Source organism: Oncorhynchus clarkii, chromosome 19, assembly GCF_045791955.1.
Source record: "Oncorhynchus clarkii lewisi isolate Uvic-CL-2024 chromosome 19, UVic_Ocla_1.0, whole genome shotgun sequence".
Taxonomy (NCBI): domain Eukaryota; kingdom Metazoa; phylum Chordata; class Actinopteri; order Salmoniformes; family Salmonidae; genus Oncorhynchus; species Oncorhynchus clarkii.
In genome coordinates this window covers 23238126-23253667 of record NC_092165.1, presented here as the reverse complement: position 1 = coordinate 23253667, position 15542 = coordinate 23238126, and the positions used below count along the sequence as shown (strand labels likewise).

The 15542-nt window shown below is 42.8% G+C and overlaps 1 protein-coding gene across 2 annotated transcripts in view; it reads right to left on the bottom strand.

Moving 5' to 3' along the window:
* The window catches only part of LOC139374940 (WD repeat and HMG-box DNA binding protein 1), a 43558-nt gene that overhangs the window by 14509 nt on the left and 13507 nt on the right, over window positions 1–15542 (bottom strand). For both annotated transcript variants that reach the window (XM_071116198.1, XM_071116199.1), the window contains exons 9-14: window positions 13334–13440; window positions 9350–9509; window positions 8782–8968; window positions 3499–3677; window positions 3029–3213; window positions 163–404 (exon numbers count right to left, since the gene is read on the bottom strand). In XM_071116198.1, coding sequence (XP_070972299.1) covers window positions 163–404; window positions 3029–3213; window positions 3499–3677; window positions 8782–8968; window positions 9350–9509; window positions 13334–13440 — 1060 coding nt within the window. The remainder of the gene's footprint in view (window positions 1–162; window positions 405–3028; window positions 3214–3498; window positions 3678–8781; window positions 8969–9349; window positions 9510–13333; window positions 13441–15542) is intronic.

Sequence of the window (15542 nt, the reverse complement as noted above, 5' to 3'; positions counted from 1 at the left end):
GGTTAGATACGCCTTCTCAGAAGTAGAGCTATATTGCTCATCATACCCGTTATGTTTCTAAGAGGATTGGGACTCTGTTTAGCATCTGATGCTTGTTTTCTCTGTGCATTAGTATGTGTGTAGGTCAATCTGTGTGACAGCACACATGCACACGTGTCCTACCTCGGTGGTAGACGACGAGCAGTTGCTCCCCATGCCCAGCAATGCAGACCACGGGTCCGGGCAGGCTGAACAGCTCCCTCTGCATCCCTCCGATGGAGAAGAGGCGCAGCATGAGGGCACTGGTGGCAGCCGCCGCCCAGCCCTGGCCCAGGCATAGGGCCTGCACATCCTCCCCCTTGGGCAGATCCACCATCCACTCCTTGTTGGTGTCCCACGATGAGAAGTGAAGGCACTGGAGCTTACTGTGGAGGGGAAGAAGGGAGGGGAGAGAGAGATACAGTGAAGGGGCTTAGGTTCCGTTTGAAAAAAAAATGGGTAATCAATTTCAAATCAAAATCAAATCAAATTTTATTTGTCACATACACATGGTTAGCAGATGTTAATGCGAGTGTAGCGAAATGCTTGTGCTTCTAGTTCCGACAATGCAGTAATAACAAGTAATCTAACTAACAATTCCAAAACTACTGTCTTGTACACAGTGTAAGGGGATAAAGAATATGTACATAAGGATATATGAATGAGTGATGGTACAGAGCAGCATAGGCAAGATACAGTAGATGGTATCGAGTACAGTATGTACAAATGAGATGAGTATGTAAACAAAGTGGCATAGTTTAAAGTGGCTAGTGATACATGTATTACATAAGGATACAGTCGATGATATAGAGTACAGTATATACGTATGCATATGAGATGAATAATGTAGGGTAAGTAACATTATATAGGGTAGCATTGTTTAAAGTGGCTAGTGATATATTTACATCATTTCCCATCAATTCCCATTATTAAAGTGGCTGGAGTTGAGTCAGTGTCAGTGTGTTGGCAGCAGCCACTCAGTGTTAGTGGTGGCTGTTTAACAGTCTGATGGCCTTGAGATAGAAGCTGTTTTTCAATCTCTCGGTCCCAGCTTTGATGCACCTGTACTGACCTCGCCTTCTGGATGATAGCGGGGTGAACAGGCAGTGGCTCGGGTGGTTGATGTCCTTGATGATCTTTATGGCCTTCCTGTGACATCGGGTGGTGTAGGTGTCCTGGAGGGCAGGTAGTTTGCCCCCGGTGATGCGTTGTGCAGACCTCACTACCCTCTGGAGAGCCTTACGGTTGAGGGCGGTGCAGTTGCCATACCAGGCGGTGATACAGCCCGCCAGGATGCTCTCGATTGTGCATCTGTAGAAGTTTGTAAGTGCTTTTGGTGACAAGCCGAATTTCTTCAGCCTCCTGAGGTTGAAGAGGCGCTGCTGCGCCTTCTTCACGATGCTGTCTGTGTGAGTGGACCAATTCAGTTTGTCTGTGATGTGTATGCCGAGGAACTTAAAACTTGCTACCCTCTCCACTACTGTTCCATCGATGTGGATAGGGGGGTGTTCCCTCTGCTGTTTCCTGAAGTCCACAATCATCTCCTTAGTTTTGTTGACGTTGAGTGTGAGGTTATTTTCCTGACACCACACTCCGAGGGCCCTCACCTCCTCCCTGTAGGCCGTCTCGTCGTTGTTGGTAATCAAGCCTACCACTGTTGTGTCGTCCACAAACTTGATGATTGAGTTGGAGGCGTGCGTGGCCACGCAGTCGTGGGTGAACAGGGAGTACAGGAGAGGGCTCAGAACGCACCCTTGTGGGGCCCCAGTGTTGAGGATCAGCGGGGAGGAGATGTTGTTGCCTACCCTCACCACCTGGGGGCGGCCCGTCAGGAAGTCCAGTACCCAGTTGCACAGGGCGGGGTCGAGACCCAGGGTCTCGAGCTTGATGACGAGCTTGGAGGGTACTATGGTGTTGAATGCCGAGCTGTAGTCGATGAACAGCATTCTCACATAGGTATTCCTCTTGTCCAGATGGGTTAGGGCAGTGTGCAGTGTGGTTGAGATTGCATCGTCTGTGGACCTATTTGGGCGGTAAGCAAATTGGAGTGGGTCTAGGGTGTCAGGTAGGGTGGAGGTGATATGGTCCTTGACTAGTCTCTCAAAGCACTTCATGTGAGTGCTACGGATGTGAGTGCTACGGGGCGGTAGTCGTTTAGCTCAGTTACCTTAGCTTTCTTGGGAACAGGAACAATGGTGGCCCTCTTGAAGCATGTGGGAACAGCAGACTGGTATAGGGATTGATTGAATATGTCCGTAAACACACCGGCCAGCTGGTCTGCGCATGCTCTGAGGGCGCGGCTGGGGATGCCGTCTGGGCCTGCAGCCTTGCGAGGGTTAACACGTTTAAATGTCTTACTCACCTCGGCTGCAGTGAAGGAGAGACCGCATGTTTTCGTTGCAGGCCGTGTCAGTGGCACTGTATTGTCCTCAAAGCGGGCAAAAAAGTTATTTAGTCTGCCTGGGAGCAAGACATCCTGGTCCGTGACTGGGCTGGATTTCTTCCTGTAGTCCGTGATTGACTGTAGACCCTGCCACATGCCTCTTGTGTCTGAGCCGTTGAATTAAGATTCTACTTTGTCTCTGTACTGGCGCTTAGCTTGTTTGATAGCCTTGCGGAGGGAATAGCTGCACTGTTTGTATTCGGTCATGTTACCAGACACCTTGCCCTTTCAGTGTCTTCGCTAGATTGTGGTGCCAATACGAAGGGGTCTTTCACGAGAGACTTGGGAATATCGAAATTGATTTCCCTTTTTAATCCTTCAAGATGCAAAGTTGGTCGAGAACCAGTTTGGCTAATAAAACTCAGACAAGGCTTTTGTGGGAAAATATCCCCAGAAACATGAATAGCTAATATCTAAATGTCCCAGTTAAAAACATTAAAAACTTCACGCAAACAGAATGTTGTATGCAGTCCGTTCTAAAAGCCATACAAAAGTATGTGGAAATACATGTGAAAAAGATGATCTGTCTGTTTGAAGTGTGTAGCGGCCTATAGATATGTGGTCTACCTGGCGAGCTCGTCGGTGCCGGGGCAGGCAAGCAGCACGGCCTCCTGGGAGAGGTCTGCCACGGTGTGGCCCAGGGAGTTGGTGAGGTGCATTGCATGGTGCACGGCTGTGTCGTGGAACTCCACATCAATGGCGTTGTCCTGGTCGTCATTGTAGCCGCGCACAATTCCCACCGAGTTCCACATCTGACAGAAGGAGTACAGAATATATTATCTCTGGGTTAGACGGCTTTGTGGATAACTCACTTAGACTACTTTTGAGGTCTGAAACCATCTGACAAACAAGTTGATTTTTGGATTGCAATGTCCCTTTAATAGGGCATGTAAGTACATCTCTAGAAAATTCATGAAACTTATTATTTCCTATATTTATACAAAACCATCAACTTTAAAAATAATACAACCTGGAACATCATTAATATAAACCTTTCAGGCAAGAGTAAAGTCTGAGTTGTGTGGGCTGGCTCTCACCATGAAGCGGTGCATTAGGTGTGCCGGGGTGGAGCCTGGCTGGAAAGCCTTCTGTGGTGGGGTGGGCATTGGCCCGTCATAGACGGGCCGGAGGGGAGCAGCCACGGCAGCGGGGGGCACTATGGCGCTGCCCACGTCATCAACAAACTTATCCAGCCCCTGTTTGAGCGAGCCTGTGTCTGTGGTAAATGGGAACACATGCAATACAGCTCAGTGATGCTCAAATGTTTAAGTGATCCCAGTCTTGAATTAGGATGACAAGGAAAGAGAAATTAATGTACTTGTTATTAAGATTCAAGACTACTTTAGTGAAATTGATGTGATGTATTGTTTCTCAGTGACATTCCCACAATTAAAGCTGGAATCCTTAATGGTGAAACTGCCACGTCCGTTTAGGATATTACAACAACAAATAAGTTAATGCAAACAACAAACACATTTTCCTTCCCCCTAAGACATCATTGCACTGCATTAGAAGAGAATATGTACTGCAATATTTTTTCCCTGCTGCTCAACTCCGTTTTTTGTCAACAAAACAATAACAAAAGGGCTGGGGCGAACAGTGGTAACATTTCCACTAATGCGGATTCCACCTTTAAATTCTATGGCAAAGCCCTCATGGGATTGTTTCAATGTCACATGCACAAGTACAGTGAATATGCCTTTCTTGCCAACTCAAAACCCAACAATGAAATAACAATGTATTACTAGAAAAAAAAACATAAGAAATATGAAATACATAAAGTAAGTAAGAGCACTATATACAGGAAATATTTAAATTCAGTTCCAATACCATATTTACATGTGCAGTGATACTGGAGTGATGAGGTAGATATGTATAGGGTTAAGGGGACTAGGCAACAGGATATAAAATAAACAGATTAGCAGCAGCTTGCATGTGAGCGGGTGTGCGAAAGTGTAGAGCCAGTATAAATGTGCATATTATGTGTGAGTGAGCAAATGGAGTGACTGTTTGTGTGTGTGTGTTGGATTGACAGTGTGTGTGAAAGTGTAGGGACCAGTGAGTGTGAATAGAGACAAGAGAATAGAGAGCAAATATTGAAATAAAAGGTCAATGAAGATACGAAGTAAACTCTGTATGTGTAGCTATTTTGTTAACTATTTATCAGTCATATTGCTTGGGAATAGAAGCTGTTCAACAGCTTCAACAGAGGGTTCTTATAACTCTATTGTGTCTGTGTGAACTGAAAGCGGACCTCGGAGATTTACGATGGCTTTGGGTGATACCACATTCCAGAGCATGAGTTAAAACTCGTTGGGGATAGGGGGCAGTATTTTCACTTTGGATGAATTGCGTGCCCAGAGTGAACTGCATCCTACTCTATCCTAGATTGCTAATATATGCATAGTATTATTACTATTGGATAGAAAACACTCTGAAGCTTCTAAAACTTTTTGAATTATGTCTGTGAGTATAACAGAACTCATAGGCCAGGCAATCTTCCAAACAGGAAGTGAAATTCTGAATGTGGGTCAAATTTGACGTCATCGCCCCTCCCCTTCCAAATAAGATATGGATCTGTTAGCACTTCCTACGCCTTCCACTACTAGATGTCCTCATTCAGTAGAATGTGGAATGGAGCCTCTGGTGTGAACTTTGACCAAATGGGAGGGGAATGTGTCACTGTCATGGCAGAATGCAATTTCCCTGTGGCGCATGTCACCATCATTCCATTTGGCCGCAGATGAAAACGTATGATCCAGTTGGAACGTTATTGGATATATATGAAAATAACATCCTGAAGATTGATTCTCTACTTAGTTTGACCAATTTATTAGACCTGGTATATATATTTTTGAAGTTTTCGTCCGAGTTCTCCTGGACCAGCGTCAGCTTTTGGGCACGTGAGCTGAAAAAGCTAGCAAATGCAGCTAATTGGACACTAGTATTGGACATTATGGAACAAAACAACGATTTATTGTGGAACTAGGACTCCTGTGCACTGCATTCTGATGAAAGATCATCAAATATGTAAGGGAATATTTATGATGTAATTTCGTATTTCTTTTGACTCCAACATGGCGGAGAAATATATTTACGTCTGAGCGCTGTCTCAGATTATTGCATGGTAGGCTTTTTTCATAACGTTTAAAAAAAATCTGACACAGCGGTTGCATTAAGAACCAGTGTATCTTTAATTATATGTAGAACGTATCTTTCGTCAAAGTTTATGATGAGTATTTCTGTTATCTATAATTCCTCTGGATATTTTGGAGGCATTTCTGAACATGGCGTCAATGTAAACCGAGATTTGTGGATATAAATATGCATATTATCGAACAAAACATAAATGTATTGTGTAACATGTCATATGAGTGTCATCTGAGGAAGATTATCAAAAGGTTAGTGATTCATTTTATCTCTAATTCGGCTTTTGTGACTATCTTTGGCTGGAAAAAATGGCTGTGTTTCACTTTTGATTTGGTGGTGGTCTAACATAAATATATGTTGTGTTTTTGCTGTAAAACATTTTTATTTTATTTTTTAAATCAGACATGATGGGTAGATTAACAATATGTTTATCTTTCATTTGCTGTATTGGACTTGTTAATGTGTGAAAGTTAAATATTTCTAAAGAATATTTTTGAATTCCCAGCGCCACCTTTTCAGCTGAATGGGGGGTGAGTTCCCCTTGGGGAACGCCTTGCCATAACAGGTTTTTAATGTTTCTGTTCTATATGGTACCAGGGAGAGATGGCTCAGGGCCAGACTCTGGTTTCTACAAAATGAGACAAGACAAATACTGTCTGAATTATAAGCATCTTTCATACAAATTTTAACCTTGTGACCCATTCCATAGATCTGTTGTTTGTCGTGTATCTTTGCTATAAAAATACCTTTGTCTTGGGGCTCTTAACGAATCATCTGAGGGTGATTCGTCGACCTGCCATCACTCAATCGATTCACTTTGTGTGTGTTGTATTGACCAGCTCCCTTATTCATAAGTGAATAAAGATTTAGTTGAAATATGACTGACTTGTGTGATATGTTTGTCTCTCCTCATTTGATAGTAAAGAAATTAACCACCACAGAGAGGCACTGTGTCTCACTTTTTATTGTTCTCTAAGGCTTTTGATACAGTTGATCATGCTATACTGAGGCAGATTGTCAAGCGTAGGTCTTTCTGAGCATGCAGTTCCATGGTTTGCTAACTATCTGTCTGATAGTGCACTCAATTTGATGGGCTTATCTCTGTTAAATTGTCTGTCTAATGCTGAGCCCCTGGGCTTTGTACTTGGTCCTCTCTTATTCACTATTCATATAAATAATTTAGACAAATTGGCAAAATACGCAACCTTCCTTTTATGCTGATGATACTGTTATTTATTGTTGTGCCTCGTCTCTCACAAAAGCTTTTCAGAACTTGCAAACTGCTTTTTGTACTGTTCAACATACCTTGTGTCAATTGAAGCTTATCCTCAAAAAGCGAAATGGTGTCTTCTAAAGCAAGAAAAATACCTTTCACCTATTACTACCGGTCAGGGCAATGAGATTGAGGCTGTAACCTCATAAATATCTTCAAATTTTAAATTGATGACGGCCTCTTTTAAATTGCATATTCAACAAATTACAAACAAATTTAAGCTGAAGTAGGGATATTATTTTAGGAATAAGGCCTGTTTTTCATTTTGAAGCCAGGAGGCTAGTATCAGCTACATTTATGCCTATACTAGACTAGACTCGCTCAGTGTTTGAGAACAATTGACACCCTTTACCATGGCGCATTGAGATTATTTTAAAATGTAAAATCCTTACGCTCCACTGCACTTTGTATACCAGGGTTGGCTGGCCTTCTCTAGTCACTCGTAGGCTCAGTCACTGGTATACATTAATTTACAAAGCCATTTTGTGTTTACTACCATTTTAATGTGGTGGGTACTCGTCCTAAATTAATTTGGTAAAAGGACTTTATGTACTCTGCACCATCGGCTTGAAACGTCTTACAAAATAGTTTAACTTGAAGACCTAAACTCATTGACAAAGGATTTTGAGTCTGTTTCCTTGACCTGTCAATGTTTTTAATTTGCTGTTTTATGTTGTTATACTTCTGCGATTTCTAGGTTTTTAACTAGATTACTTGTAGTTTTTCATGTCCGTCTAATTGTGTAATGACTTGGTGCTGCCCATCTTGGCCAGGACGCTCAATGAGCCCTTCCGGGTTAAATAAAAGGTTAAATAAATAAATACAAATAAATCATTGGGCAGAGCACGGTTGGGTCTTCCTTTGTAATCTGTAATGGACTGGAGCCCCTGCCACATGCGGTGGGTGTCGGAGCCTGTGTAATATGATTCCACCTTATTCCTATATTGTCCTTTTGCTAATTTGATGACTCTGTGGAGGTCATAGCAGGCCTTCTTGTACTTATTCCTGTCTACGATCGTAGCATCAGGGTGCTCTGTGTGCGGTAGCCCTGCCCTTTAGTTTAGCGCCAACCTCAGTGTTAATCTAGTGCTTTTGAATGGGAAAGGCGCGAACCCTCACCGCGGGTACAACTTTGCTGATGCATTATTTAGAATGAAGCCGGTGATGGAGGTGAAACATAGCAAAGCAGTCCTGTAGCATACCCTCTGATTCTGGTGACCATCGTAGGTACTTTGTTTCAGCTTCTGCTTGTAAACAGGAAGCAAGAGTACGGAGTCATGATCCGATTTGCCAAATGGCGAACGAGGGAGGGCCTTGTATGCTTGCTTGTGGGTAGACTAGCAGTGGTCTAGGACTATCACCCCTAGTGGCATTGGAGATGTGTTGATGGAAGTTGGGCATCAAATTAAAAATCGCCAGCAACCAGAAAGGTAGCCTCCGGGTGTAGGGTTTCCTGCTTGTTTATAGCCTTGTACAGTTCGTTAAGCGCCAGCTTGTTATTTTTATTGTCCCGAGGTGGAATGTATACAGCAGTCACAATAACAGCTGAAAACTCCCTTGGGAAGTAGAAGGGTCGGCATTTGACAATCAGGTATTCCAAGACAGGCGAAGAGTGGGTCGACACTTCCACCGCACTGGAATTAGCACACCAGTTGGGAGTTCATGAAGACTCAAACCCCTTGCAAGACAGAGTTAGAACGTCTAAGGAAAGGGCCACATATCTGAAGAGAATATTTAATGAATGAAATACTGTAGCCATGCATGGTTTACTGCAGTGTTTGGCTTTATCTAAATGAAACCCAGAGGTGTATTTATCAGCTCAAAGACTTGCTGTTATAGAAGACGAGCCAGCTATGATACTTTGATCAGCTATGTACGATGCACATCGCTTTCTCACCTAGTGAGTTCTCGTCGTCGAGGAAGGCACTCCTGTTCCGTGCTCGCCCCGTCGCAGGTATGAGGTCGTCGTCATCGTCCTCGTCCCCGGGGTTCTTGGCGGGTGAACGTGCGCCCTCGCTGATACCCTCGTCCATGGGTCTGTCGTCATCGTCGTCGAAAAGGTCATCGTAGCTGGCTGGAGCCTGCTAGAGTAGAATAAACCTCACTCCCAAAGTCAGCATGTTATTGGGAAAGACAACCTGTTCTCAATGACTTACTAACCTGGTTCAATCACGGTTTAAAAATAACATAGAACCGTGGAATGGACCTCAAGATCTCTATTAAAATAGAGGTGAACGAAGCAAAGAAACATGGCAAATAATAATAGCATCAACGTTGACCCTAGCTCTGTAGACTAAGCAGATCGAGCAGAACATGAACTGGTCCAAGAAGACCATGTTTGGGGTCAATTCGGCAAACAAACAGACAGTGTTAAAGTGTACCGATCCCAATATTGGTTAGAAGTGAGTTAACAGTGGCACATTTGGGTGGGATAGAGAAGGCTCCATGTAAGACCAGAGACTCACCTTGGTCATAGTGGAGGAAGTCGTAGTGGAGGAAGAAGAGGATGAAGAGGAGAGCCCATCCAGCACGCCAAGACAGCCCTCTGTGTCGGTGTAGGCTATTTGACCGCCCGAGGGATGCCAAGCTAGTCCACACACGGTGTAGCCCTTCTCATGCGTCTGCCTACCAAATGGACAAAAAAAAAATCGATGTCAGTGGATTCAATTTTCAAATACTTGAACATCGGATTTAGTTCTACCTGGAGTGTCAGATGTGTGGTGTGGTGTGGGTGGGAGAGCGATTGGTACTAGGGATGTTAACGGTTAACCTTTAAATAGGAAAATATATTTGACCGATAATGCTTATCGGTCTATAAATCATTTGCATAATTCAATTGGCACTTGTGTATTTTTGTTAGTCGTCATGTATCTTATTTAATCAGACGCGCACAGCATACAGAGAACCTAGTTTGAGGAGTGGAATAGCCCATCACCGGTCAGACAGCACAAGAACACCTCTTCAAAAAGCTGGTACTGGATTGAAACGTGCTTTTACAAGGCCAGTCATTGCCCATTGTGCAACGATAGCTGCTTTATTACAGGAGAATGTTCAATAATTGGCTATAACCTTTTGACTGTAAGATGATAGAAACATGCAACAATAGCAAGTCTATTAAAGTGGACCAGAGTTTTAGCAACATGAAATCTTATTAAAATATGTTGTTATTTACCCCCTGGAAGAATCACAGTGAGCACTTAGATAGATGGTCATTTTCATGTTCCCATAAATTCATAGACTGAGAATAACATATAGCAAGGCATTTGTGAAAATTCTAGAGCAATATAAAAATCGGGAAAGTGGCCGTGCGTTTGGACAATTAATAGACATTGCAGTAAATAAAACATCTTGTCCAGGACCGGAGTCTATGCAGACCGGTGAACAGGAGAGAACATTAGATAAACCATTTCAAAACTTTCCGGGCTAGTTGGCCGTCAGAATTGCACTGATAAACGATGGGGAATAGTAGACCGCTCGTCTTCTGCAGATTGCCCGTTTGGACAACTTGACGGCCCACCCATTTGATCGATGCCAAATACATTTGATTGACAACTATGAGATATGCTAACTGTGGATAACAGTTGTTCAAGTTCAGCATAGCTAGCTAGCATATTGAGTCACATTTCTTGCTAGCAATAAAATTAAATGACAACTGCATCTCTAGCTGTAGCCACCGAAAAACGATAGGAGGGGAAAAGGTCACTCAACCACTCCTCCAACGTCAAGACTTCCGTGTTTTTTAGCTTGCTAAATAAATAGCTACATAAATAGATATGCTAGCCCATGTGTGTCAAACTCAAATCAGCGCACAGGCCATATAGAAAAAGCACAATGAATTTGTGAGCCAGACATAGCCTAGGAAAAAACATGACAGCCCAAACTGGCCATTGTTTAATTACAAAACATATGGCCCTTTATAATGCCCACAGGATACTGTATATATAATTAACATATTAAAACAAAAGCAGATAATATTTGCAGGTCTGTATAATATGCTTCTACCATAATCAAAAAGTAATTTTATAACTACAAATAGGTTGTTGTAACATTTAAACATATTTTGCATTGCATGGATCACCGGATCGGTTGAATGCAGCATTGCTGTATGGTGCACAAAAAAAAAAATCAGTGAAGGCTGCTGAGGGGAGAACGGCTCATAAGGACAGAATGGAGTTAATGGAATGGTATCAAACACATGAAAACCATGTTTTCGACACCATTCCATTCCAGCTTTATTATGAGCAATTCTCCCCTCAGCAGCCTCCACTGCTCAAAGTGTATTGTAGTTGAGCAGCCAGCCTAGGCTACTGCAAACGTTGCTGTAATAGGCCTACATGTTTCTTCTTTGCATGGTGTTTTGTCACAGTTTTTTTGGGGGGTTGTTCATTTGCACACTTTAAAAAACCAAAACCAGACTACAACATTTTAGTAGCATAGCTTGAACTGTGGCATTTGTCTGTACACTTTCCCTCTGCTGCACGCTGTAAACGGCACACACGAAAGCAGCGCAATTGAAGTTGAATTCAAAGATGGGAGCGCATCAGACTGTAATTTCATAAAGTAGATGACTCAACTGTTGACTCATTTATACCACATACTGGGGAGCCAGGCCCAGCCAATCAGAATGAGTTTTTCCCCACAAAAAAAGCTTTATTACGGACAGAAATTCTCCTCAGTTTCATCAGCTGTCCGGGTAGCTGGTCTCAGACGATCCCGCAGGTGAAGAAGCCAGATGTGGAGGTCCTGGGCTGGCGTGATTACATGTGGTCTGCGGTTGTGATGTACTGCCAAATTCTCTAAAATGACGTTGGAAGAGAAATTAACATTCAAATCTCTGGCAACAGCTCTGGTGGACATTCCTGCAGTCAGCATGTCAATTGCACACTCCCTCAAAACCTGAGACATCTGTGGCATTGTGTTGTGTGACAAAACTGCACATTTTAGAGTGGCCTTTTATTGTCCCCAGCACAAGGTGCACCTGTGTAAAGATCACGCTGTTTAATCGGCTTCTCGATATTAAGGGCCTTGGTCAGGAATGTGACCAAAAACCTGATGGTCACACTGACAGAGCTCCAGAGTTCCTCTGTGGAGAAGGGAAAACCTTCCATAAGGACAACCATCTCTGCAGAACTCCACCAATCAGGCATTTATGGTACAGTGGCATGGAAGCCACTCCTCAGTAAAAGGCACAACAGCCCACTTGGAGTTTGCCAAACGCGCCTAAAGACTCTCAGCCCACGAGAAACAGGATTCTCTGGTCTGATGAAACCAAGATGAAACTATTTGGCATGAATGGAAGAAACCTGCCACCATCCCTACAGTGAAGCATGGTGATGGAAGCATCATGCTGTGGGGATATTTTTCAGCAGCAGGGACTGGGAGACTAGTCAGAATCAAGGGAAAGACAAATGGAGCAAAGTAGAGAGAGATTATTGATGAAAAGCTGCTCCAGAGCGCTCAGGACCTCAGACTGGGGCAAAGGTTCACTTTCCAACAGGGCAACAACCCAAAGCACAGAGCCAAGACAACGCAGGAGTGGCTTCGGGAAAAGTCTCTAAATGTCCTTGAGTGTCCCAGCTAGAACTCGATCAAACATCTCTGGGGAGACCTGAAAATAGCTGTCCAGCAATTCTCCCCATCCAACCTGACAGAGCTTGAGAGGATCTGCAGAGAAGAATGTGAGAAACTCCCTAAATATAGGTGTGCCAAGCTTGCAGCGTCATACCCAAGAAGACTTGAAGCTGTAATTGCTGCCAAAGGTGCTTAAATTACTGAGTAAATTGTCTGAATATTTATGTAAATGTGATGTTTTTTTAGTTAATACCTTTGCAAAAATGTCTAAAAACCTGTTTTGCTTTGTCATTATGGGGTTTTGTGTGTAGATTGATGAGGGGGAAAAACTATTTTATCGACTTTAGAATAAGGCTGTAAAGTAGCAAAACGTGGGGGGGAAAAAAATCAAGGGGTCTGGACACTTTCCAAATGCACTGTAAACAAATGTGTACACTAAAATTGAACATTTCAGGGACATGGGACCAACACGTTACATGTTGCGTTTCTATTTTTGTTTAGTATAAGTAACTGTCAGTTCCGCTTTAAACTCTTAATGAAAAATGTCCTTTCCTTGTATGCATGCATAGATGTAATATTACGGTTTGGAAAAAGTTAACCGTTTGTTGAACGGTTAGTGGGCACCAAAATTAACCCAAATTTGCATTTCTAATTGGGACTATTCCATTGTGCCAGGCAAGATCAGTCAAACCCAATCAAGTATTTGAAAAATAAAAAACACTATTGAACTTATATTGAACCCAGCTCTGCACAGTTCCACTCAAATGCTTCAACCAAAGCAAGGACAACACAGTCAGTCCGTGTGAAATATTAAATTAAATTAATTGAGCGAATCGAATTTTGCTTTCTAGGAGTTTCAGTGTGATTCTGTCTCATACCTTTCCACACACAGCTTGCTCTCCACGTCCCAGACCGTCAGCAAACCTCCGATGCTCCCTGCAGCCAAGAACTTCCCACAGGGCGACCATGCCACAACATTTATTGCCTGGTGGAAGGAGCAAGGAATGGAGAAAGATGGAGAGAGGAGGTGGAGGTGAGAAAATGACTCATTAAAGATGGAAAACCACCCTTTTAAATGGGAGCAACAGACCATTTTCCATATCGTTACCAATGTATACCAAGTGAAGTGTGGGTGAGGTGGTTTATAGGGCGTGCAATGCTTTTCTAATGAAATAACACATCAGTTTCCAATAACTGCTGTGAAATAAAGTTACAGTTCAATTAGTGCTACAGATGAACAAACCTATAATATGTTTCATGCCAAACTTGCATTAAGTTAAAAATCAATGTTTCAGGTTATGGTGTTCCTGTAGGTTTGTGGAGTGTAGGGCTAACCCTAATTAGTCGACTGGCCGATTGTTTGGCGTTAGGCTGTTGTTTTAGTCGAGCAGTAACAGACATAAAAGTTTGGATGCACCTACTCATGCAAGAGTTTTTCTTAATTAAAAAAAAGACTATTTTCTACATTGTAGAACATTAGAGAAGACAAACCAACTTTGAAATAACACATATGGAATCATGTAGTAACCAAAAAAAAGTGTTAAACAAGTCAAAATATATTTTATAGTTGAGATTCTTCAAAGTAGCTACCCTTTGCTTTGCACACTTGGCATTCTCTCAACCAACAGGTGTGTCTTGTTAAAAGTTCATTTGTGGAACCTCCTTCGTAGGTTTGAGCCAATCAGTTGTGTTGTGACAAGGTGGGGGTTGGACTTGCTTGGGCCAAGAAACATGAGCAATGGACATTAGACCGGTGGAAATCTGTCTTTTGGTCTAATGAGTCCAGATTGAAGATTATTGGTTCCTACCGCCATGTCTTTGTGAGACACAGAGAAGGTGAACGGGTGATCTCCGAATGTGTGTTTCCCACTGAAGCATGGAGGTGTGATGGTGCTTTGCTGGTGACACTGTCAGTGATTCTACAGCGATATGCCATCCCATCTGGTTTGCGCTTAGTGGGAGAATCATTTGTTTTTCAACAGGTCAATGACGCAAAACACACCTCCAGGCTGTGTAAGGGCTATTTGATCAAGAAGGAGAGTGATGAGTGCTGCATCAGATGACCAGGCCTCCACAATCCCCCGACCTAAACCAAATTGAGATGGTTTGGAAAAGCAGCCAACAAGTGCTCAGCATATGTGGGTACTCCTTCAAGACTGTTGGTAAAGCATTCCAAGTGACTACCTCATGAAACTGGTTGAGAGAATGCCAAGACTGTGTAAAGCTGTCAGGCAAAGGGTGGCTACTTCGAAGAACCTCAAATATAATTTAATTTTTTAAACACTTTTTTGGTTAATAGTCAAAATAGTCAAATAATGAAAAACCCTTGAATGAGTAGGTGTGTCCAAACTTTTGACTGGTACTGTACACACACACACACACTATATATTTGCGCCCATCTCAGTGAACTAATCCATTGCGGAAGGCTAGACTAAAAGTAAATTCATGCTTGATTGGAAAATGTGGTAGTAGTCTCCATATGGAGGGTGTGAAGCAATCGCAGAGCCTCCAGAGGAATGCAGAGTCCAAATCGAGCAACACCATGCGCCTCCCAAATTTTGTAACAATGCAGAAGGCTCTGTATAGCTCCATATTGACGTGATTTGTTGAATGTAGGCGTGGGTTGTACATGCTGTGCCAATGCAGACGTCGGATTGACCAAGCGCCCAGACGCACAATGCACTTTCCTCTCCAGAATGCACGTTTCATAACAATTGTGTGAATTGTTTGCGTTTGATTGTTAGTGTATATCAATTCCCCATTACATACATCACCCGTAATACATTTACCAGTAATTCCTAGTCTGTTTGTTACTTTGTTTACTGTAATTTATTTGAATGTATTCAATATTATTATTCCAGTCTCCCCTCAATGTCAGACAGGACACATTGTTTGCAGAGTGCACAACCATTCCGTTTACGAGTTTTGTAAATTTAGTCATCCGTCATTTGTTTCGAGTGCTCCTGGCAATGTTGAGTAAGGACACATAGAAGTACATAGAAGTAGGCCTATAGGCTACCTGGCCTGCGCACAAATGTAGGCATATAAATGTTCCCATTTGGGGATCTGATAGTATTTCTGATTGGC